General features: G+C 45.0%; 1 protein-coding gene across 7 annotated transcripts in view; it reads right to left on the bottom strand.

The window, feature by feature from the left end:
- Positions 1–1,743: 1,743 nt before the first annotated feature.
- BEND7 (BEN domain containing 7) overlaps positions 1,744–24,355 on the bottom strand; it is a 49,129-nt gene continuing 26,517 nt past the window's right edge. For 2 of the 7 annotated variants that reach the window (XR_005104395.1, XR_005104394.1), the window contains 5 exons: positions 21,303–21,528; positions 16,502–16,621; positions 11,911–12,256; positions 8,500–8,550; positions 3,663–3,681 (listed from right to left, as the gene is read on the bottom strand). Coding sequence is in view for 2 of the 7 variants with exons in the window: in XM_037388697.1 (XP_037244594.1) it covers positions 3,620–3,681; positions 8,500–8,550; positions 16,502–16,621; positions 21,303–21,528 (459 nt within the window). In the remaining 5 variants the exon portion in view is untranslated. Of the gene's footprint in view, positions 3,682–8,499; positions 8,551–11,910; positions 12,257–16,166; positions 16,238–16,501; positions 16,622–21,302; positions 21,529–24,355 lie in introns of those variants that run through there. The other 5 variants (XR_005104396.1, XR_005104397.1, XM_037388697.1 and 2 more) reach the window with 5 other exon arrangements.

The following is a 24,355-nucleotide window of genomic DNA, read 5'->3' as shown; positions in this document are numbered from 1 at the left end:
AGCGTGTCCAGAGCCGGGCAGGGGCTGGGGCAGGGGCTGGGGCAGGGGCGGGGGGGGGGCGGCGGGGGGAGCTGGGGGGGTCAGCCTGCAGAGGGGGGGCTCAGGGGCACCTGGTGGCTCCCTACAGCTGCCTGGCAGGGGCTGTAGGCAGGGGGGGTCGGTCTCTGCTCCCAGGGAACAAGCGCCAGGACACGGGGAACCGGCCTCACCTTGTGCCGGGGGAGGTTTAGATGGGTGTGAGGGGAAATTCCTTCATGGAAAGGGTGGCCGAGCCCTGGCACAGGCTGCCTGGGGAGGGGGTGGCGTTGCCATCCCTGGGGGTATTTAAAAAATGTGCAGATGCGGTGCTTGGGGACATGGGTTAGTAGTGGGCTTGGCAGTGCCAGGGTAACGGTTGGACTCAATGGTCTTTTCCAGTATAAATAATTCCATGATTAGGTATGTATGGATGAAAAGCTGTACATGGCCCAGCAACGTGTGCTCACAGCCCAGAAAACCAACTGTGCCCTGGGCTGCATCACCAGCAGCATGGGCAGCAGGGCGAGGAGGGGGGCTCTGCCCCTCTGCTCCACTCTTCTGAGACCCCCCTGCAGCGCTGCGTCCAGCTCTGGGGTCCCCACCGTCAAAAGGACACGGACCTGTTGGGGTGAGCCCAGAGGAGGCCGTGGAGATGCTCAGAGGGCTGGAGCCCCTCTGCTGTGAGGCCAGGCTGAGGGTTTCTGTCTTCAGCCTGGAGAAGTCTCTAGGGAGACCTTACTGCAGCCTTTCAATTCTTACAAGGGGCCTACAAGAAAGAGAGGCTTTTGACTGGGGCCTGTAGTGACAGGACAAGAGGCAACAGTTTTAAACTGAAGGAGGGTAGGTTTAGGTGGACATCAGGAAAAAAAATTTATGAGGACGGTGAGGCGCTGGCAGAGGCTGCCCAGAGCAGCTGTGGGTGCCCCATCCCTGGGGGTGCTCAAGGCCAGGCTGGACGGGGCTGGGAGCAACCTGGGCTGGTGGGAGGTGTCCCTGCCTGTGGCACAGGGGTGGAACCAGATGGTCTTTAAGGTCCCTTCCCACCTAAACTCTTCTGTGACCTGAGTTAGCTGTTCAGTGGCCCCCAGAGGAGGGGGCCCATGCTGACTCACCATGACACACGGCTGCAAGACATGCACCTGGCTTTAGCTGATCTGCGCAGCCACCCAAGTGTAAAGGCAACTCTTGCTAGACTTTTTACTGGCTATTTATCTGTCCCTATCCCTCCTTATATAAAGCAGAAAAGGTGTGGCGAGCCATTCGCTCACTTCACTGGCTCCTTGTAATTGATGGAAGATTACCATGAACATGTTTGTGCAGGAAATACTTTCTAAGGCTAAACAACATTTGATGAGGATGTGATAATAAATTACCAAGCATATATCTTTGCAGCTACTCCAAATTATGCGTATTGGTTTGTCCTTCCTGTGTGTTGTTTCCATAGAAGCAGAGCTTAACCTTTTAAGTGTAGATTATAAAGGCACCTAATTCAATTAGAATTAGTCTTCAAGCATATCAGCACTTAATACTCAAGAGTTATTATGTGATTGGATATAGACATTGTCGTGATTGGCAGGCAGCATGGTTTCCATCTGAGACAGCCAGAAAAATGGTATCATGGTGGTAATTTTTGGGGTCTTCCTATACATTTCTCTACGTAGTCCACTAACGGCTAGGTAAGTCCTCTGAAGTGGGGAAGCCCAGCACAGAACACAGGAACACACATGCAATTAAAGTTATTTATTGTAGGTTTTCTTTTCTGAACTGACAAAGAGAGTTTCCCAGAGATCGATAACACAACACAATGTTATACACCATTTCACAACTAGTCCCTTGTCGCTTTATTAAGAACATAGTAATTTAAAAATATCTAAATATTTACATATTAATAAAACATATATACAGAAGATTGAGACATTTTTACCTAAATATGGAATGATTTTTTTTTTCTCTCTAATAAACACTATAAAAAGATTTCTGAAGAAATTCTGAACAGCAGTCACAGTAAGTAAACACAAATGCAATCTTCTGAATTTACAAAATGCTGATTCCATTGCTGAAGGGTTACGATACGTACACGACGGACCAGTGCCCCCTGCCCAGTGCAGGGAACCCCAAGCCACAAAGGAAGGAAAGACTCAAAATTTAAGGTTTGCAGTGCACATTCGATCTATTCCACAGTTTCAGAGAGAAAATGGTCATTCCCAAAAGTCCGCGGCAGGTGGGTGGGGAAAGGCTGGGAGCCTGGTTCTCAGGTGCCGAGAGAACAAACCGCTCCTGCTGGCTTTAGTCTTACTGGTGGGCATTCGGCAACATCTGAGAAACAGGCTTTAGGACTGTTTAAAAAAAGAGATCAACTATTTTGAAAGCCATCCCACTCTGTAATAGCACTTCTGTTGAGACACTCAAAAGGCCAAATAGTTTTAAAAACAAACAAATCACCTAAAATATACAGAGGGAAAGGAAACATAATGGTAACGGCCCTAGCAAGCTCTCTGTCGAATTGCAGAAAGATGCTCAGACTACCTGGTGATTGATAGATGTTGTAGGTAAGACCTTCTAGATTTTTTCACGCCATTTTTAAAGTGAATTTAGTGCTGATGAAAGGTGCAGAAGTAAAGGTTTGCATGGAGGGCCACGTACAATTTTACCTTAGCCCTGACCTGAAAGGACCGACCCTTTCAACGTCTAAGAGGGTAGTGCAATTTCTTGATCGATTCACTCATCTTAACTGCTGAGATATCAATAGAGGGCCAGTGAAAAAGTGAGGTTTTTTTTTTTTTAAAATAGGTGAATATTTTCACCAAGGACAGTGGTTGAAAAATCACAGTGTGCAGACCCTCCTCCTGGAAATCAGCAAACTAATAGGTTTTGAGATTGAGGTGGTAGGGCAGGCTGCAGGGGGAAGCGAGTGGAGAATGACCACCTCCAGCAATCTGCACCAGAAAGATGCTCCAGAGCCATCCCAATAGGAGCACGTAGGGGAAATTGAGGAATGGCTTCTCCTTGCTATAATTAGGAAACCGGGCACTGCTGGGAGGAATCCTGCTTTATTTCCTGCTAAATCCAGCTGTGCATGACCAGGCATTGGTACACAGCAGCCACAAAAGGAAAAGTGGGTCTGCAGAAACAAAGAGCTTCACCGAGTCAAATGCTCATCGAGCCCCTGGGGTTTGTGATGGAGAGAAATGCCACCAAGATCCCCGGGGACAGGGCGGGTCACCCAGCTGTGCATATTCACCTCTGCGTGGCTCAAGATGAAACACTGCTGGAAAGCATACAATCACATGGAAAAATACAATCATGGAAGAAAAACAAACGCAAGAAAATGTCTTCAGAGTGGTTACCCTGCAAATTAAATAATGCATTGAATACAGAGGGAAATCATCTTTAATTAAGATGAAGAACAGTGAAGCAATCTGGTGGTTTCGTTATTTGAGGTTACATGGAAAATACATGAAACAACACAAAGTTGAAGGGAAAACTGTATGAATGTCCATGTCTTGCGGTACACTGAAGTTCTTGCACCAATCTTGTGGGAAAATTATTCAAGGGAGAAGAAGTTTCTATCCGCTCAGAACGCTGATGCAGAATGTGAAATTCAAGATGAAAAATCTAGGTTTGTGTCTATCAGATGATCTGTTGTGGTGTCGAAAAGGTTACCTGAAGGAAGACAGTTTGAAGAAATCAGTTCAAAAATACAAACATTTAAGAAATCAGTAACCTGCAAAAAAACCACAACAACCCCAAACCAACCCAAAACAATTAAAACGATGGAAATTACATATTTCCATTCTAACTTTTTTGTGATGAGGCTGAACTGCTGGTGTGTGTGCAGGCAGTGGCTGCTAAACTCCATTTACAGTAGAGCTCAACTGGATAAAGAAAAGCAAATTAAGTAATTTTTTTTAAATTTGCCAGCAAAGTTTTTCACACAACATACAGTGCACCCCACTTCAGATGTAAAGAGCTGCATTTGACTTAGGCACAAACTACACTGTGATGCTCACCCCTTTGAAGTTATGGTTCTGAAGAAATGAAAAAAGCACCACATGAATTTTAAACCTACAGTACATACTTTGGGATCTTCTTTGGAAAAAAAACAACTAACCACCCCACCCCTCCACAGCAGTCTAAATGCATACGGGAGGATATATATATATTTATTTATATATATATAAAAAACATATAAAAAGGTGCACAGTATGATTATAACCCATCTTTCTTAAAGCACTTTAAGAATGTGCTTTTTCTAAACAGAACAATGAAAGATGGACAGAAGAATTACAACGAGAACGCTAAGAACACAGGGCAAATAGGAGACAGACATCAATCAGCCTGAGAGGCAAATACGACCCAATGAAAAGGGAAGACTCATACAATCATGCATTGAAAGGATAAAGATTTGTATTACAATAAAGGATTTATATTTAAGGTTTCGAAAAGATTTTTTTTTTGAAGTTTCATTTTCTTGAAAATGTATTTCAAGAGAAAAGGAGACAACCTATATAGAATTGGATCGTTGCTGTTTTCTTATCATCTGTTTTTTTGCTAAGGGATTGCTCTCATCTTTTCACAAAGCTGTATCACCTCTGGACCTGACGACTGGGTTGTTAGTGTTTCGGCTTCTTCTAGGGATATCAAAATTTTTTCTCATCTTGAAATTAACCCCAGTGTGGAGAAACGATAGAAAATCTCAGCACAGCTGTGGTCCAAAGCATGGCTTTAAGGAGGGCTCTCTCACGGTCCGGGACTGTATATATCTTTCAAATCCAATTTTCAAGACAAGGATTCAAGAAAAGGGTGTTGCAGCTGGCTGACACTTATTTCCACTTGCAGAACTTAGGGTTATGCCTTCCTTGGTTTTTCTTTTAAAACACAAAATCCAGGTGCTTCATGTAAATCGTAGGCAAAAATAAGTGTTTTTGCAACAGCAACTTAGCCAGAAAAACTCCCAAAGATGTCACATCTACATCTTGATAAAGACCTATCTCACACCTTCCAGGTGCCTGTATCACCAAGGAACTGATCAGTCTTTCCACTCAGTTCAAGATAATTACCACTGGAGCTGCCCGATCTGTCTCAGCTCAGCTCTGGACACAGCCTCCAGCTTTTGCTAGGTGCAAAAGCTGGAACTGTGGAAGACCAAGCTTTGGTAACATTTTTTAAAGACAATTCTTCTAGTATTTTCTTGAGATTTATCTGTCAATGCACCAAAGTTCCCAGCAAGTTTAATTGTCACAGTTCTTTCAATTTACTTTAAACACCCTTCAATCAACAGCTTTTAAAGCAAAGGCCCTCTTAGCGTTGAGGGCAATTTTAAAATGGGAGCATGATTTCTGCTCAGAAGTGCTAAAATATAATTGGGCAAAAATGTCTTCCTTAGTTTTATGAGGATACATCAGCTCCATTTTTCTACAAGGCTTTTGAGTTCCAAAAGAGGGCTTTGAAAACAAAACATCCCCTGCTTTCCTCAAAGTCCAGGACTGTGCTTACCGTGGACACAGCGGGAGCAGGTTCAAACCTGGCTGTAGGCACCTACGCCAACCAACCGTGCTCAGCGCCCAGTCCTGCCAGCACCAGAGGAGAGACACCTCCAAACACAACCTTAACTGATCTGAACCTTCTCCCACCAGTGATGAGGAGCTGAGAGCAGCCACACTTCTGATGGAGGTGTCTCAAACAAAGTGCCAGCCACAGGCTGTGATCCAACGATGCATGTCAGCATCACCAGTCCACGCATACCCTGATCTTGCTCCTAACATCGCCGGTGTCACAGGCACAACTGACTGAGCAGGAAAGGCAGAGACAAGGCATCTGAGTTTTCCCTTGCTTTTTGGCACCAACACTTAACTGCTGATTCAAATCGTTCACTCTGGGTGCTTTTGCTTTGAAAATTTGTTCAATTCAAAAATTTAAAAAGACCAAGAGAACAACCACCTGATGTCTGTCATAGATAGCTTCCATACTTGACCTCTTCTCCCCACACAATCTCCTGCAAGACCCCCCCATCTCAAGCAATCCGATTCAGTCTGGTTTTACTCTGCCAACACACCAGGTTAACCACTGGTCACAGAATCATTTAGGCTGGACAAGACCCTTAAGACCATCTAGTCCAATTGTTAACCCAGCACTGCCAAGCCCACCACTAACCTATGTCCTTAAGGGCCATGTCAACATGTCTTTTCAATCTCTCCAGGGATGGTGACTCAAGCCCTTCCCTGGGCAGCCTGTTCCAGGACTTGACAACCCTTTTGGTGAAGAAATTTTTTCTTGTGTCCAATCTAAACCTCACCTGGCGCAGCTTGAGGCCGTGATTTAGCTGACACTAGCTGTCACCTGCAACCGAGGCCCATTGCGCAGGCACTGTACAAACACGCAGTCAGGGGGACTCCTCCCCAAAGGTTTTTCAAGCTAAACAGAGAAGACAGGCTGAATAAATCGCATGAAAGCTCTCTTTAAAGAACCTGTCAGAAATACCCCTTTATAAAACTAGTCGTACTAAGACAGGGAAACGCTTCTGTAAAAGTTGTATCCCACCTCTTTTGCTACACTTCTTGATAGAAAGCATCTGTAGTTTGGTTCTTTGTCATAATTACTGTCATTATACTGTCTGTATATCACTTTAAATCATTTGCTTCCAAGAACACTATGATATTACATGGATACGTACTATAAAGAGGCACTCACACACATCTAATAATGGGTGTGAGTCAAACACTTGGCTTACAGCCTGTGAGCATCACCTCCCCCACCAACGCAAACTGCAGTGTGGTTTATTTAGGCATCCTTCCACAGATAGTACAAAGAAGTATACATTGCAAACAGGTATTTCGGCTCAAAAACTGCATGCATGGATGCTCAAAGGTGTACCAGCAGGCAGACCGCAATGGTGATCTGCTGTGGAGTGGAAAGGGAGTTGTCCCTACCACAACCATCTCAGCACACCGTTTCCAACAATGATGTACAATGCAAGTAGCAACTACAGAAACTGTGCTCAAAGAAAAGCACAGCAATCCGATAATTCTGCTCCTTAATACAATTAATTATCAATGAAAAGATAACACTACGTCGCATTAGCAACCTTTATGAATGTCCTCTTGCAACAGAATTGCTGCCCTCCCTGATAAAAGAAACGAACAGGATGTCACTTGGAAGAGACCTTTCAAGCCAGAGCTTCCTGCATCTATTATCACAACCGTACCCTGAAACATCACCCAGCGGCTGGCCAAGAAAGCAGCACAGCAGCTCCCAGCCAGCGTGTGCTCCCAGCCCCCACTGGGTCCATGCCAGAACAAGACTACAGCTGCTTGTCCTCCCAACTGCTTCGCTGGTCCTATTCCTTAGTAACTGCACGTGCTCCGACAGCGGGATTTCAACAACAGCGCTCCACGGCTGGCATCTGCTGTGCCGGCACACAGCAGCGGTGTGTGCAAGCTCCTTCTCCGGCCCTTACGCAAGAGAGACTGGGAAGCCCTTGCACAACAGACAGATGCTGCAATGGTACTAGTGCTCTCCCATCCACCCCATAGCCTCCAGATACTGTGCCACACGCTCAGCAACCCAGCATCAGCCCCATCCTGTTCTTCACAGCAACAGCATCGGTGATCCACAACCACCCTCTGCTGTTGCACCTTAGGTATATGATAAAAAGGCACCATAATCCATGACCTTATTTGTCTGCTCAAGACCTTCCCTCCCGTTGAATTGGCTTTGGGGATAACAGCCAGCATCTTGGTGAAATGACAGGGAAACGACTGCACTGCAGGGGAATGACCACCTCCCCAGACTCTGGCCCTGCTGGATTTTCAGAGGATGGCAGCTCAGCTCCTGCCACCAAGGCACCTATTGATGGACTGACTCTTAATGACAGGGTGCTTCAAATTTCAGTCTCAGCCTGAACATGCTTTCAAGACCATGTTCAACAGGGTGCCAAAAATCTTATTTCCTAGTCCACGCAGCTGCATTGCTAAGCTGCTGTTCAGCAACTGTCAGGCTTTTAAGGCAGGGTGGCTGCACTTACAGAAAAAATAAACCAACACTTAACTAGCATGTGAGGATCCCTGCAATCCTCTTGTGGACCCAAGATATTATCGCTAACTTTGGACAACTGAACAGATGCTACGATACAATTTGTTGTGTTTGCCCCTACCAATAGCGCCATTAAGGATTCAAAAAAAGTCCCAGAAAAAACAGGGATGAGCACAATTCCCTATCTGGCATAAGAAGGGTAACTTACTGGCCTTATTAGCTTAGCTGCTACCATGAACCTTGAGGTTTTATGAATATGAAATAGAGGGGAAAATTGTGAGATTCTGATGCACTTGCTTTTTAGTACAGGCCATTCAAAACTTAAGATAGCTGGGTCCTGTGTGCAATTACCTGACTGTATATGGCACACCAGGATTATTGAAAACTGCTTCTGTGCCATAAATAAACAAATGCACATTGGAAGCTGATAAAAATTTTAATGCATTTTACCTGTTTGTAGTAGAGAAATGTCCGGCTTCTCATCACAGTCAGTTGCCTCTGCTGATTACAAATATAAACAAGAAATCTCATTACTTTTACTGAACACAGGAATGCGATTAAAAAGCTACATACTGTAGAGTGATTTTGCATTTTCTATCTACTTTCCTCAGCTGCAATTTGCTATTGCTCAGTTAAAAACTCACTGCTTGGAGGAAAAGGTCATACAATAAAAATGCAAACTTAGAAGAGGGAGTCGGGTATTAAGCAGCAGTTGTGCCAGCAAGGGGATGGAGTAACACTTGCTCTTTTTAAGGTATCAGGATATCCGCATGATAAAAGGAGTTGCAATCATTTGATAAAATCAGCTAGGAAAAGCCCCCAGCAGGCCTGGGAGGAAGAGCCTCTCAGGCTGGTAACCCACCCTCCGCCAGCTGCCATCTGCTGCCACCGCCGCCGGGGAAAAGCTGAATACCTGCATTTCTGCACCCAAATTCTCATCACCACAGGCAAGCTCGTTTTGCGGGGGACAGATTTACGAGCGTAAAATGTCTTCAAAGATGCAGGTGGGCACCCAGTGTAATTTAAAAAGCACAGAAGCACGCAGGTACACAGGCCATTACCGTGTATGCACACACACGTGCTTTCAACCCACACCTTATGCAAGATCATTTGACTCAATTTAGCCCACGGTGAAGGAAGGCCAAAAGCCTAATTTGTTCATCTCGTATTTGCCACAGGCCAAGGGTATGCGCTGATAAATAAAAGATAAATAGCTAATTTGGCTCAGCAGATGTGCAGTGACTTGTCGGGCTGCAGTACCCTGCAGTGTGCATGTGAACCTCGAGTAAGTTACAGGTGAGTAACAGGAATTCGGTGCCTAACCTCACAAGCCCTATTCAAAGTCTTACTACCTTTGTCTTCTGGCACTTCAGCATGATATTTAAAGCCTTTACAACACAATGAGATCTTTGAGAGCACTTTAGCAAACTCGGTGTGGTCATAAAGGACCAGCCCATTACATTGTTCAGAGTCACTGTGGTGGACAGACATCTGCTCACGTTCATTCAGTGCACGATATCCATAGGGACCAAACCCAATCAAGGTTACAGATGCACTGAGCAACTTAGTTCAGCTCCCACTTGAAACGAGGCTGACTGTCCTTGTCATCTTCATCATGGCTCTACACATGAGGATATTGAGTTCTTGCCTTTACGATGGTATGTAAGAAGAACCCAGCTCCTGATCTACATTAGTTTCCTCACATAGATCCATCACCCTTGGCTATCCGTCCCTGGACCAAGAGGCTGCTCCACCTCCCACGTGTGTGGATGTCAGTTTAGTTTTTAGCTATATACTCTCTACTCAGTTCTGCAAAATTAACTGAATTAAAGAAAACAGAAACAAACTAACCCCCCTAGCACTAAGCAGCTTTCCTCCCACAGCAGGTTCAAATGCAAAGCCCTGACAAGTACACAGCACAGACCTGCAAGTGACCCTTTGCCTTGACTCATTTACTTTTTTCCACTTTCTGTGAGAAGGTGGCACACTGACCAGAAACAAATCAAGTGCTTGCCACAGCTTACTGCAAAAATTTTGAATTTTGGAAGGACCGGGGGGCACAGTAAACGGGAATAGGTTACCTAGGCTGGTTTGAACCTGGACCAGGACACCCAGTGGTGGAAGGACTGGATGTCCAAGGGAGGAGACAGCACGGCAAAATGAGCAGCTGAGAAACAGCCGCCAGGATACACACACCTTAAAAAGTCTGGAGTGACAGTCTGAGGCTAGCCTCTAGTTACATTATGAAGAACTACCTGCACCAAGCGATTCAGCAGCGCAGCTACTCAGCAAACAAGAGACAAAGCTGTAACCGGCCCCTTGGGTTGCAGGGACCCAAACTATGAACACGGGGGAAGCCAGATCTGAGTGCTGGCCATGGGCTGGAATGTTCTCCCTCTAGCCATACCAGGGCTGGTGCCAGCTGGGCTGCCCACTCAAGCAACAGGTTTTCTGGAAATCTCAGCCACAACTCTAGAAGTAGGTCTAGAGATGTAGTTACCTTCCTCCCTAACGGTTGTTCTTACACCCGGCTAAAACTGAACTCTGAGGAAGGCAGTAATACAAAAAGAAACCAACGGGAGCTAGGAAGGACCTCGCTTTCAGAAGAGTTGAGTCTCCAACTTTGCAGAAGCAGCTCAGTAACAAAGCTACCTGGTCATTTTATTCTGGTGCAAGACTGAGAGATGAGGTTCCAGCTCTCCACCAATTGTTCCAATCCTGTTCCTCATGCCAGCACAAACGTTTATATGGTCACCAAGATCAGATCTAGTTAAAAACTGACAACATTGCCACATGAATGCTTGTGCCAGAGCCAGAAAGGGAGTGGGAGCATGGCAGATGCCCGGAGAGCCTACTCACTCTTCTCAGTAGCTGCCTGAATTTGTTTTATGAAACTGGATGTGTAACTGCACCTCCAGGTGAAGTATGACACAAAAACATGACAAACACCTTGCCCTCCTAACACGGATGTAAACCCCACCAGCTTCTCACATGTCATTCCAAGCAGGAAAGAAAGTTTGCCTTCAACAACCGCACCCAGAGACTGCCAGCTGAACTACTCGTCTTGAGCCAGCCTGCAAGCCAGGGCAAGAAGGAACAGATCCTGCTGTGGGAATTTGGAGCCTCTTTTCTGTCCTGTGCTTAGATAGAGCTCAGTAGCTCTTACAAAACAATCCTGGTAGTCGTTTCCTTAGAATTTCCCACCCACCTCCCAAAAAAATATTGTTTAGCCTCTGATGCACATGTTTGTTGAGTGTACACCTGTTGGTTTACTCCTTGGACAGCAGTACAGGTATGCTTAGGGCTGGGAAGATGAACGCAGCAGTTACTCATTTCAGTCTTGCTGTCTTTGTCTAAGACAGTGGCCACAAAAGCACCACACCACATGTTGGACTTGCATCCTACATCTTTCCTTACCCTGTGTGTATTGCAAAGCAAAAAATCAACCTGATTTCTTGTGCCGCGTAGATATTGTATCAAAAATGAACCAGGGAAATCAGAAGGATGAAGAGAAACAGAAAGCAAAAAACCTGTCATAGGGAACAATGGGAGCAGCGGTTTGAACACGGACATGGGAGAAAAGGCATATTTCCAGAAAAAAGGTAAGCATTTTTTCTTCTTTCGTTCCCACTACTTTACACTGCAACAAGGTAATGTTAATTTTGAACAACAATTCAAGGATGAAGCGTCACAGCATGTAATTTTTTTAAATTAATCCTGCCTGAAAAATTTCAGCATGTTTTCTAACAGTGCCGTATTTTCCTTTATGGAGTAAGACAATCAAAAGCCTCCACGTTACGCACAAGGCAACCACTCTGCATGAACAACTCTTACCCTGTGTGCTTCGGGAGTATTACTCACCCAGGATCAGCTTTCCTGTTGATGCAATGGACAGCTGCCACAGAATCATGGCTTACAGGCTCTTCAAAACATAAAAAGGGAGGAAGAACTTCCTGCGAGAGATGTGTGGCCCCTGACCTACCGCTTATTAATGGATGGAGAGTTTAGTAATCAAAAGGCTTCGGATGCTATGTCTGGCACAGAGGTGACATGAACAGCGAGTCGGTTCCTTCTGATTTTGCCTGCTTTAAGATCTCTGTGCTAATGGTCGATTGTCTCCCTCTGTGCTGCCGCTGGCAAGGCCACCAGCCATCTACTCGTATTCTCTTTTGTAGGGTGAAGAGACCATGCCATGGGAAACCCACCGCTGTAAATTACAAGACAATTTGCATTGTAATTCATGCTGCTTTAAGAGAGGAAATCTATGCACATGCCTTTTCTTTTGACTTCTTCCCTTCTGGGGCCACTTTGCATCCCATGCCAGCAGCCAAAAACGTTCAGCTTCTCTGCTGGGAGAAGACAGACCTGGCAGTACGAAGCCGTGCCCCAGTATGCCGTACTGTTAGCATGAAATGGGACCAGTAGTCAAGGCTGAGGAATATTATCATACTCTTTAATTTTAATTATAACATCTGTTTGTAACATTAACCTCGCAGTCTCTTCTCCCCTTTGTAACAGCCAACTTGTGAAATTTTGAAAAGATTGAACAAGGCCAATAAAAATTTAATGGCAGTGACAGCTTTATTCTCAGATCTAACAAATAAAAAAAACCTACCCAAGTCTCAGATCTCAGGCAATAATCTAAAAGAACTAAGAAAAAGCCAAAGCAAAATAAATAAATTAAAAAAAGAAGAATATTTCCAGCTATGAAAAATATTGTCACTGAGTCAGAACTTAAATGAATTTTTATTTGGCTTAGGATAACAACCTTTCAAAATCTACACAGGGGAACTATTTTCTAGAAAGCAGAATTTTTAAGTGTTTTTTTGATTAGCTTTCCAAGTAGGGAGCTTTTCTATCCCTAATTCTAGGAGATGAGCCAAGCATGATAAATAAGGTTGAAGGTGGGCAGCTTCTATGATCCAGTGATCATGATTTCATTTAATTTGGAAACACTCAGGAGAGTATGCCCTTATAGAAAGGGGTATGAAAAGCAGATCCACCCCAGTTGTTTGCTGGAATTCTCTGAAATTATTAATATCACTGAAAGCTACAGCAGGATTTACGTTATCAGGCTGAAATAATGTTTCGCAGGATAAAGCAGAGAGGGCTGCTCAAGAATGCAGTGTCTTACTGACTGGTTTGAAATGAAAAACTAATCAAGAGGATGTACTAAATGGCTCAGGGGAAGGCAAGCAGGATGGAAAGCCTGCCCCTCCTCTCTTAAATATTTCTGCTGTTCAAATTTAGCCCAACTCAGTGGTGACTAAAAAGTTGTGTTGTGGCTTCTGTAAGACAAATGGATCATGCTAAGCTCTCTCCATATAAAGCCTGTGCGTCACGACAAACCAGAAACCAATGCAGATACATCAGTGCCACCAGGCAGCAGGGAGACACATTGGTTCAGAAGGTCTCAGGTGAATGTGGCTTACCACTGGCTCAGATTGTTCTTTGGGCACCTCAGTCTACACCCACAACTTAGCGGGCATTTTCAGTGAGCAAGTGGAGACAATATGAGAAGCAAATGACCTGGGAGTACAGAGATGAGGACACTTGCTCTGGAGGGCTCAGCCTCTGCACCACCAGCCACGCATGGACTGGAAGAGCTCAAGAGCTCAGCTGGAAGAGTGATGAGTCCCACATCCCAGTGGCTACAATTCCCATAGTTTTTGGATTCTTAAAAGCTAAGTTTTGCAAAGTGAAGTCCTGGGACACCTTCTCCACACAGCAGATCAAACCTCGCTCCACACCTGCCTATTTTGGTCTTTTCTAAGTTACCAACAGCTTTAACAGTTTTGGTACGGCTTCACAATGAATAGTTAAAATGTGCATAGTTCCCGTGCAACCAGTGTTATATCAGGATAAAGCTGCTGAGGGCTGTGAGACTATGCTAGCAAACATCAGAGCATCCTTCCCAACATCCCCAAGGTATCTGCTAACAGCCATCGTTGGAAACAAAATGTGAGACTAGATGGATCTGTCACCTGACCAGCTCTACATCCCTCATATCAAAAGCTCACCGTCGTAACACAGAAGTACTAACAAATCTTATTTCAACAAGATGAAGATGTTAGTGCAACCAGCTGTCTGCTCCTGCCTCTCTGCTGCTATCCACTGCTTTGCTGTCACAAAGGCTGTGGAAGATTCTCATCTGCTTCAGTGCAAGGCCAGGTTGGGTTCGCTTAAGCCACCAGAGGAGATGAGATGGAGGCAGACAGGAAGGTGCGGGTGGCCACAGTGGTGTGTTCAATCACTCCTGCTAGATTGAAAAGAGCATGTCTGCCTGTGGCCTTGTGTCAGAGAGAAACCAGTGCACTTCAGGGAATGGCCAGTAAACTAAACACCACCAAAAATAGAGCTTTTCTACCAGTCTAGGTACTGTGTACGTTTTTTCAGCAAATCAACCCGAGGGGCTGCTAGGTACACTGCTGCTCACTACTCATCCACATACCGCTTAATGAGTTACCTTCCCTCTGCAGGCAGGGACAGATATTGGAGTCTGTCTTATTCAGTCACACTATACTCAGCTTCACTTATTTTTCTGCGTAGTCTTGCTAGTCTTGTCTCTAAAGACAATATCCTCTGCTTAGATTCTGCCATCCTGAGAAAGGACCAGAGATGGAGGTGGCCCCATTTGAAAGGCAAAAGCTGAAAGTCATTGTCATTTTAATTAATATCCTGCAGAGGCACGAAGAAAAGCAAATAAAAAAGGATGAAAGAAAATAAAAATCAAAACAAAATTAGGTCAATCCTCTTTCCCGAGGGATCTTCTGCAGACAGCCGAAGGACCCTCTGCTCCCCGCATCCCACACTGCACTCTTCACCTTATGGAAGCCTGGCATCCCACTTCCACCCCCCTGTCCTGGGGGGGTACAGGCAGCCTCGGGAGGGGCAGAAGCAGTCCTGTTGTACAACACCAGTAATCTGATGCTGTCTTTAACAAGATTATCTTGTATCCCTCTCTCTTCCCTCCCCCAACATGCACAAGAAACCTTTTCCATTGCTACTGTTTTTTTTCTTCTCTACTCAGGGAAGCTTATGCTATGAATAATCTGCACTTTTTTCCTCCCCCTGTGTTATTTCTGTCTCTGGGTGTTTCTCATTTTCCTCGGTCTTGCGCTTTTCCCTCCTGGCATTAATAACATTGTGGAGAATGATTTCAGATGCCAGTCTAAGTGTGCATTTCAAAGACACAGCTTTGGACAGAAAACGTCGGCTCTCTGAGACAGGGAGCTAGAGAGGACATTTCCTGTGGCCTCACTCACATTCCCCGCCCTGCCCCGCCCCCCCCCCCCCAGCCACTGGGACCACCAGCATCCCCTGCCTGCAGAGCCATCAGGTTTCCCATCCTGTCGACCCACGGATGCTAACAGGCACTTAATTGTGGTGATGGGCAGAAGGGAAAAGGGGAGAAGGCAGGCAGCTAAACACGGTAACAGTGAAGGACTGTGTTTAAGGATGTTGACACCAGTGATGTGCCTCAGACAATGGTGTCAGATGCTCTGAGGGAACGATGGGCAAGAAATAAGACCACAAGGGAGCCTTAAGAAAACACTAGGATGAGGAAGAGTAAGTGAAGTCTGGTACAAAGAAAGCCCCTTGTAGGATGGGAGGCATGAGGATGGGAAGGAGACTAGTTAAGGTTTATAAAGTAATTACACATCTCTTCATCAGTGATATTGCTTTCCCACAAATTCTACCAGGGCTTTTGAGACAGCACGCTGCTGTTAGTTGCTGGAGCTGAGAGCTCACCAGCTGCATGCTGTCGGGGTGAAAGCTTAGCGCTGAGCCTTCACCATAGGCTGGTCCCAGCCCCCAGCGTGCAGGTTATCCCCAACGTTGAGCAGCTTTGCTGCAAAACCCTACTTACATTACCTGTTACTCACTGCTGGCAATCTCCCTCCCATGTACTGCAGTACCTTGCTAGCACAACCAGGGTGGGTGGTGGTTTGGGTTTGTTTTGCTACAGTGATGCCGATTCTTTCACAAGGAACATGAGAAAACTCATCTATCCTTCCAGACACATAGAGTGTAGAGGGGAAGGTCATCTGAGTTATGTCTTAACAGTACAGTGAGTGGCGTGTCAGACCAAATAACAGAGAATTTAAAAAGTCTACCTGCAATCCCGAATGGATCAGCTAGCTCCGGGCTCAAATTTCATCAAACTCTGGGAAGAAGAGTTTGGGTGCTAGTGGAAAGGGGTTGGAGACAACATTTGAGAAAGACTCAAAGTTAACTTGGCTGCAAGGACAGCTCCTAAACTTGCTACCATACCAAACACAAGGAAACACTGAACTTTACACAGAAACCTGCTAAAATCTTAAGAGTTCTAATTTTCATAGAGTGAACATGTACAACTTTACAGCTAACAACAAAACCACTTTGGTGGATACAAAGGCTCTAAGCTTTTAATCTGGCAATCACATGTTGTTCCTTACATTTTTATACATACCTGAGCCTCTTTTTAATCGTCTTCTTGCAAGTTTAATTTGATCCTGAAGAATCTGGACCCAGTCCCTAGGACCAGGAAGTTTATCCACATGGTTAGCAGTGCAGTATTTTTCTGTAAAGACTGAAATGAAAAGATAACATCTTTTTGAAATGTGCCACCAGAATGGAGAAAAGGAGACTGGAGAGGATTATAAACAAAATATATCAAATTATCCACTTATGAAAAAGCATTTAAATGGCCAAATCTAGGATTATGAGAACAGAGTCTAACTCTGTGTTTCGCAAGTTTATCCTTCAGAAGCCATTTGTGTGTATAAATGTCACAGTAATACCATAGTCACTACTTATGAAAGCCTATCCCAGACAAACAGTCTATACCTGACATTTTCCATTTATGACTTTCACACAAAAACATCAGAGAAAAATAACAGTGTACGCTGAACTGAGCCTCCAGATGTGGCAAGCACTTATAAATGCTGCCTTCCATATGGTACAGTAGAGAGCTGAAGATCTGGTCATTCGGTGGCCTCTTGGTCAGGTTGCTAAGGCTGCAGGCAAACTGATGAAAGACAGAAGTCCTACCACTGTGGAAACCTCTACAGTTCTCATACTGCTGAACCAGATGGCACAGAATTTTTATAAAGGTACTAGAAAAAAATAAGCCATCATTGAGAAAAAGGAAGTATCCTACAGGTCCAATTTTGCATTTAGTAAAAATGGTATGTAGAAGGTCAACGTTACCTTTAATTCCATATTTACAGCAAACCTAACAATGCTATACCAAAAAGACAAAATTATAAATGGAGTGAAACTGATGCAATTGATTTTCATCACATGACTGAGAAGTGTGCAAAATTAAACAAGAGAAGAAAAAATATTATCACTGTTAGTATTGCCATTGTGGTCTCAGTCAGAGGTCTCGGAGCCCACTGTCCAGTTACAGACGGCAAACAAAAAAAGAAAACTGGTCCCAGCTCAAGGAGTCTGTAATCCTTGAGAACAAATGCCACACAAATGGGATGGGGAAGCATGCAACACAAAAACGACAATTTCAGTACACACACGCTTCTGGAACAGCACTAGCTGGTAAGTATAAGGGGACCGAAAGCAATCACACCCTCTGAAACTCTTTCCATGTTAACAACTTTGCAGAACCATTGCCTGGAAGGCAATACTCTCCCCTGCAGGCTGCTCAGCAAGGCTATCAGACCAACTCCAAGGGCTTCCCACAGAAGCCAGTGCAGCCCCACACATTGCCAGTGTCCGATTTACAACAATATGGTCTCTCTGAAAGTAAAAATAGCCTTTCCCTTCTGAATCCATACGGTACCCGACAACAGGAACCTGAGCCATGACTTAAGACTCCTACTTCAAACACTCCAGCGCAGCTCCTGCTTGTGACCAGGGCCTGGGGACAATCTGTGACACTAGGCTGTACCCAGGCCACCCACTGCAAGTGCCTGCTGCAGGAATTATGGCACCTGCCTGCTGCTGCCTGCACAGAAAGCCAGAGTCTGGCAGCCTGAGTCAAGACATTAACTTCCTTCTCTAACCTGCTTGTTCTTCTCTTGAATTAAAGTCAAAGTAGCTTTGATCGCTCAATGTGTGGTTAGGGAAACACCAACATGGGCAAAAAGGAATGGGAATGCAACAGGAATGAGGCAGAAGAAAGTGGGACCTCTCCTTTCTATTTCACCTGAGCTGTATGGTGCTAACAATTTCTCTGTCACAGAATCATAGACTAGTTTGAGTTGAAAGGGTCTTTTCAAAATCATCTAGTCCAAGCCCCTGCCACGGGCAAGGACATCTTCTGCTAGATCAGGATGCTCAAGCTGACCTTGAACATTTCCAGTGCTGAGGCAGCCACAACTTCTCTGGGCAACCTGTGCCAATGCCTCACCACCCTCACCATCATTACCCCCCCCCCCCCTCCCCCCCAAACAACAAAACAGTCTTCCTAGTACCCAATTTAAACCTACCCTCTTTCAGTGTAAAACTGCTGCCCCTTGCCCTGTCACTACAGGCTTTGGTAAAATGTCTCTCTCATAAGATGCCTTTCTCATAAGCCCCCTTTATATATCAAAAAGCTGCAGTAAGGTCTCCCCGGAGCCTTCTCTCCTCCAGGCTGAACAACCCCAGCTCTCCCAGCCTCCAGCAAATCCGCTCAACTTGGTGTCATCTGCAGGTTTGGTGAGTGTGTGCTAGAAACCACTACATCACTGATGAAACTACTAAATAGTATTGGTCCCAGCATGGATCCCTGAGGGCCACATCACACTTACATCTGAACACAGCTCGTTGACTTCTGCAGAGAAGGACTTCACTGGCTGGACTTCTAGTCAATGACACAGAGGAAAAAACTTACTGCTTCTGATCTTTTTCTTTTCATCTTTTTCCCCCCAGTTCTGAGTGAAAGATTGATGTGACTCCCAAGGGAAACTGACTGCCCAGGAGAAACACTGCAACTGATTCAGCAAGTGCCACTGAATACCCAAAGTCAAAAGAAATAATTTCTCCCCGGCTAATCATACTGTTGCAGAAGCATTAAATTACTTGTAAGGGCAGCGGTTAAAATGTTTTCAGACAGGAAGAGTGATTTTCAAGCAAACAGTTGGTCCTTTAAGTTCTCTGCTTGTTTTTGTCATGAATGTAGCCTTTTCTCCACTTCTGTATCTCTGTCATAGAAAAAGACTAAAATTGCCACCAAAGGATATCTGGGCACGTGGTAGAGGAATGTCCTAATGATAATAACGCAAACAACATGACGTTGTTCTTGTGGAGATTTCATACTGGCTCAGTTATTTCTTGGAATAAATGAAACCACAGTGTCTGATAGCTTAGCTCTTTGGAGGGAAGAAGGGTGCTATTGGAGCCAGGCTGAGGAAAAATCCACAGGACGTTAGCCCTTGGTGTCTTATTCCACCACAGCTTTTAGCAACGGGCTCAGGCAAGAGCATTTGGGCAATACTGTAAACATCAATCAAGATCACTGTTACTACAGGCATACCTAGTAGTACCATCACAGGGGAAATTTACCTGTCAGAACTACAGCTCCCACCTTTCCTCTCCGAAACTCAAGGGAAGAGGTTAAACCAAGCCTCAGAATTTGCTCCCGTGCTATGAGCTCAGCTACTGAGAAACACTGCTCTCCGTAGTGGGTGACGACTGCTATTTTAATAGTGCTGCTGTGTCTACTGAGAAAACATTTCTTTTATCACAGTGCTGCTCAAATGAGAGTTTGTTCATTTGTTGTTGGGTTTTTTTAAAAAAAATTTTGAATTAATTTTTCTTCCATTTAACTTATTTATTAAAGCTTTTAAGGAAGAATGAAACATAGAGAGATTGAATTCAATTTTGGGTTTTTGCAGATTACTGAGGTCAAGAAAGGAAGGTATAAAAAAGCATTTGTGATTTAAACCTAATTTTAAGAATAACTGTAAGGAAGTCTGCCAGCAACTCTGTAAGATGTATTAGAACTATGACATAGCCACAACATATATTCATTGCAGAATTGCACAGGTTGAAAGGGTCCTCTGGAGATGTCCATGTCCAGCCTGCTGCTCAAAGCATGGCCAAACTAGGTCATGATGCTCTGAACTGTGACTAGTCAAGTTTTGAGCATTTCCAGGGATGGAGATTCTGCAGCCCCTCTGAGCCCCTATTCCACTGTTCAACCACCCTTCAGTTGAAAAAGCTTTTCCTTATATCATGTTGGAATTTTCCACGTGCCCGATGCCTCTCGTGCCTCTGAGAAGACTCTGACTTCCATTTTTCTGCACCAACCCATTCAGTAGTTGTGGACAATATGGCTTCTCCTGAATCATCTTCTCTTCAGTTCCCTCAGCCTCTCCACCCTCATGTGTCACTTGACATACACACTTCACCACCTACCTGGTTCAGTACTGTAAGTCTTGGTAGCCCTCCACTAGACTCAAGCCAGTATGTCAATGTCTTTCTTGCATGGGCAGAGGACAAACACAGACACAGAGGTGATTGCCAAAGGCTCCCCCTGCCTCCTTTTGCTGCCAATGGACTTAGAGAAGCTCTTCTCATTGCTGTATGTCTCCTAAGTTAGCAATCTGTACCTCAGGACGAGTCACAGCCTCTAAAATAAGCTCTACTTTGCAACACAGCTTGTCTTTTGGTAACTTGGGTATCTTCCCTACTATATCAGATTTCAAAATAATAGAATCCAGTTCAGAATCTCTAGCATAATACTAGCTCTTTATATGTTGTGATCACACAATTTCAAGGTACACATGTTCTGGAAGCTAGAAGCAGTGATCACTAAGAAAAACCACCCAGCACAGGATCTTCACACTGACTAAGAAATTTGCTGCCACAAAAGAAGGACCACCACCATTCTTACAAGCATCAAACTCATCTCAGTTCCAATATTATCTTCCTCCATCTCTCCCCAGTCCAGCTACTAAACTGTTTACAGAGCAGACACAGTCAGATGCAGTGCAAGCCTCAGAACTTTGATTGATGAGGATCAGTAACACTGTCATTACGTTTCCAAGATTTCTTTGCATCTCTGATATCCGGGGAGGGGGGGAAAATCTTACACGAACACTGAGTTTCTAACCTTAGATCCTGACTTCAGAAACTGGGATCATTGGCTTAAAATTAACACAAGCCGTCCCTGTAGAAGCTATTTTTAACAAGTGAATGAAAGGGAATAAAAATAAGACTGCATATTTTAATAGACCTAACACACGTCAGACATTCTAATCTACTTACATTCTCCTTAGCTGAGAATATGTTCTAATTACACATATGAAAGAAAGCAAATAACATACCTTTTATTGCACCCACAATATTTTGGTCTAGTCCTTTCCGGTTGTCATTCAGCCCTCTTTTCCTTTTGCCGTTTGGTAAAGAGTTAGCCAAAGTCTTGTCATCAAAAAATGCACAGACCAGCTTCCTAAAGAGCAGACTTCCTGAGCGAGTATAGTTTGATAATATAGAGTCCAGCTGAGATTTCGGCATGAAGACATCAAAGCCTTCTGCAAGTTGCACTTCTGGCTACCAAAAGAATGCAAATGTTTTAATTAAACGAGCATTCAAAGATATTATTTTACTTCAATCACACATCTGGTGAGACTTTACAATCACTTAATCAAACCGTGGATCTTTCCCCAGCTACTCAGTACCACAGCAGCCTACTTCATTGAAATCAAACCCCATCAGTGAATAAGCACCTTAAAGGCAAATCAAATAATCATACTCATGTCTAACCACTGTAATAGTTAACAATTACCAACATTATTTCTAGGCATACAGCTAAAAAAAGAAGAGATACCTTTCGATATCAGATAATAGGTACAAACCAGAGGACGATCCCAGAGCAATACTCTATGCGATGCTTTCTGGACATTTATCTAACCATTTTATGGATTTATTTCATTGTCAAATGACGTGAAAGAGCATGCTGTGGGGCAGCCAGACATTTCCAAGAGGCACAAATGCAGGGCTACCTGCCCATTTCACATGGTTTCCCAAGAGGGTTTCCACCATAGACACAACCCACATGAGCAGAAGCAGATGATGAGTTTGAGGTTGCCCTTTGAGCCAGCACTTACTGACCATCCATTTCTCTTTCCTTCTCATATTCCCAAAATGCATCCTTAGAAGAGGATGATCTTAGACAGACAGTTTATTTCAGCACAAAAAGCCTCAGTGGTAAATCACAGGGATATACATGACTGCTGGAAAGTGAGATGGAGGGCAAGAGGATGAAACAAAACCATCCCATATTTCACAAGAGTCTCGCCTCAAGTACATTGTGAGCCAAAGCAGACCAAGGCCCTCAAGGCAGTCCCCTCACCAAGAGTCTTTTTGCTGCCCCTGTCTGTACATATCAGAAATTACACAAACAGCATTTTGCAGTATTTTCTTCTGTGACTACCGCACAGTGCTTACACAAGATGTCTCTATGGAATAATTATATATCCAGAATGAAGATACATAACGAATAAACAATTTTTTTTAAGATACTATCTGGACGTTGGCAAGGGAGGGGAGGTAAAATCGGTGGTCATGACGTAAGAAAATAAACTAACATTACAGCCTTGCTCCTAATAGTTTGCTCTACCCACCCCCTCCCCCTCCAAATACATCCACCGGTGATGGATTTTCAAAGACATTCATAGAACAAGAGCAAATGCCATCTCCCATCACATCACCTGCAAATGTCTTGAGTCTAGACAGAAGAAAGGGCTGCCAATCCCAGAAGGATTTGGCTGTGTAACGCTTCTCCCATGGATTTTTAAAAATAATTATCAAGAGAGTAACAGCAAGCAGAATATTTTCAAAGCAGACACTGTCATTGGATATGCATGTGTATTGTGCAGTAAACCTGAAGATTACACTGCTTTGGGAAGCTGGGATGAAAACACTTAATTTATGCAGAAAGTAACAAAAAAATAATCTAAAAAGCACATAAAATTCTCACCTTGTTCTGGATCACAGAATCATAGAATGGTTTAGGTGGGAAGGGACTTTAAAGACCATGTAGTTCCAACCCCCCCTGCCACGGACAGGGACACCTTCCACCAGACCAGATTACTCCCAGCCCCGTCCAGCCTGGCCTTGAGCACCCCCAGGGATGGGGCACCCACAGCTGCTCTGGGCAGCCTCTGCCAGCGCCTCACCGCCCTCACAGTAAAGAATTTCTTCCCAGTATCCAATCTAAATCTCCCCTCTTTCAGGTTAAAGCCATTCCCCCTTGTCCTGTCGCTGCAGGCCCCTGTAAAACGTCCCTCCCCAGCTTTCTTGTCGGCCCCTTTAGGTACTGGGAGCTGCTCCAAGGTCTCCCCGGAGCCTTCTCTGCTCCAGGCTGAACCACCCCAGCTCTCCCAGCCTGGCCTCACGGCAGAGGGGCTCCAGCCCCCTGAGCATCTCCACGGCCTCCTCTGGGCTCACCCCAACAGGTCCGTGTCCTTTTGACGGTGGGGACCCCAGAGCTGGACGCAGCGCTGCAGGGGGGTCTCACAAGAACTGAGCAGAGGGCAGAATCCCCTCCCTCGCCCTGCTGCCCACGCTGCTGGTGATGCAGCCCAGGGCACAGCTGGCTTTCTGGGCTGCAAACGCACATTGCTGGGCCATGTTGAGCTTCTTGCCAACACCCACAAGCCCTTCTCCTCAGGGCTGCTGTCAACACATTCTCTGCCCAGCCTGTGTTTGTTGGGATTGCCCCGACCCACATGCAGGACCTTGCACTTGGCCTTCTTGAACTTCTGGAAGTTCACATGGGCTCATCTCTCATGGTCCTTCTGGACAGTAACCCCTCCCTCCAGCATGTCTACCACACCGCACAGCTCAGTGTCATTGGCAAACTTGCTGAGGGTGCACTCGATCACGGTGTCCATGTCACTGACAAAGATGTTAAAATGGCACTGGTCCCAATACCGACCCCTGAGGAACCATGACGAACCACTCGTCATTGGTCTGTGCTTGGACATTGAGCCACTGACTGCAACTCTCTGACTGCGACCACCCAGCCAATTCCTTCTCCACCGAGTGGTCCCTCTATCAAATCTACGTCTCACCAGTTTAGAGACAAGGGTGTCATGCAGGACAGTGTCAAATACTTTGTAGAAGTCCACGAAGGTGATGTCAGTTGCCCTTCCCTCATCCACCAGTGCTGTGACTGCATTGTAGAAGGCCACCAAATTCGTCAGGCATGATTTACCCTTAGTGGTGAAGCCATGCTGGCTGTCACCAATCATGTCCTTATTTTCCACGTGCCTCAGCATAGTTTCCAGGAGGATCTGCTCCATGACCTTGCTGGGTACAGACGTGAGACTGACTAGCCTGCAAGTTCCCTGGGTCTTCCTTTTTTCCTTTTTTA

The sequence above is a fragment of the Falco rusticolus genome, chromosome 5 (genome assembly GCF_015220075.1).
Source record: "Falco rusticolus isolate bFalRus1 chromosome 5, bFalRus1.pri, whole genome shotgun sequence".
In the NCBI taxonomy this organism is placed as follows: Eukaryota; Metazoa; Chordata; class Aves; order Falconiformes; family Falconidae; genus Falco; species Falco rusticolus.
Note: the sequence above shows the minus strand (reverse complement) of the source record. Positions and strands in the feature narration are given on the sequence as shown.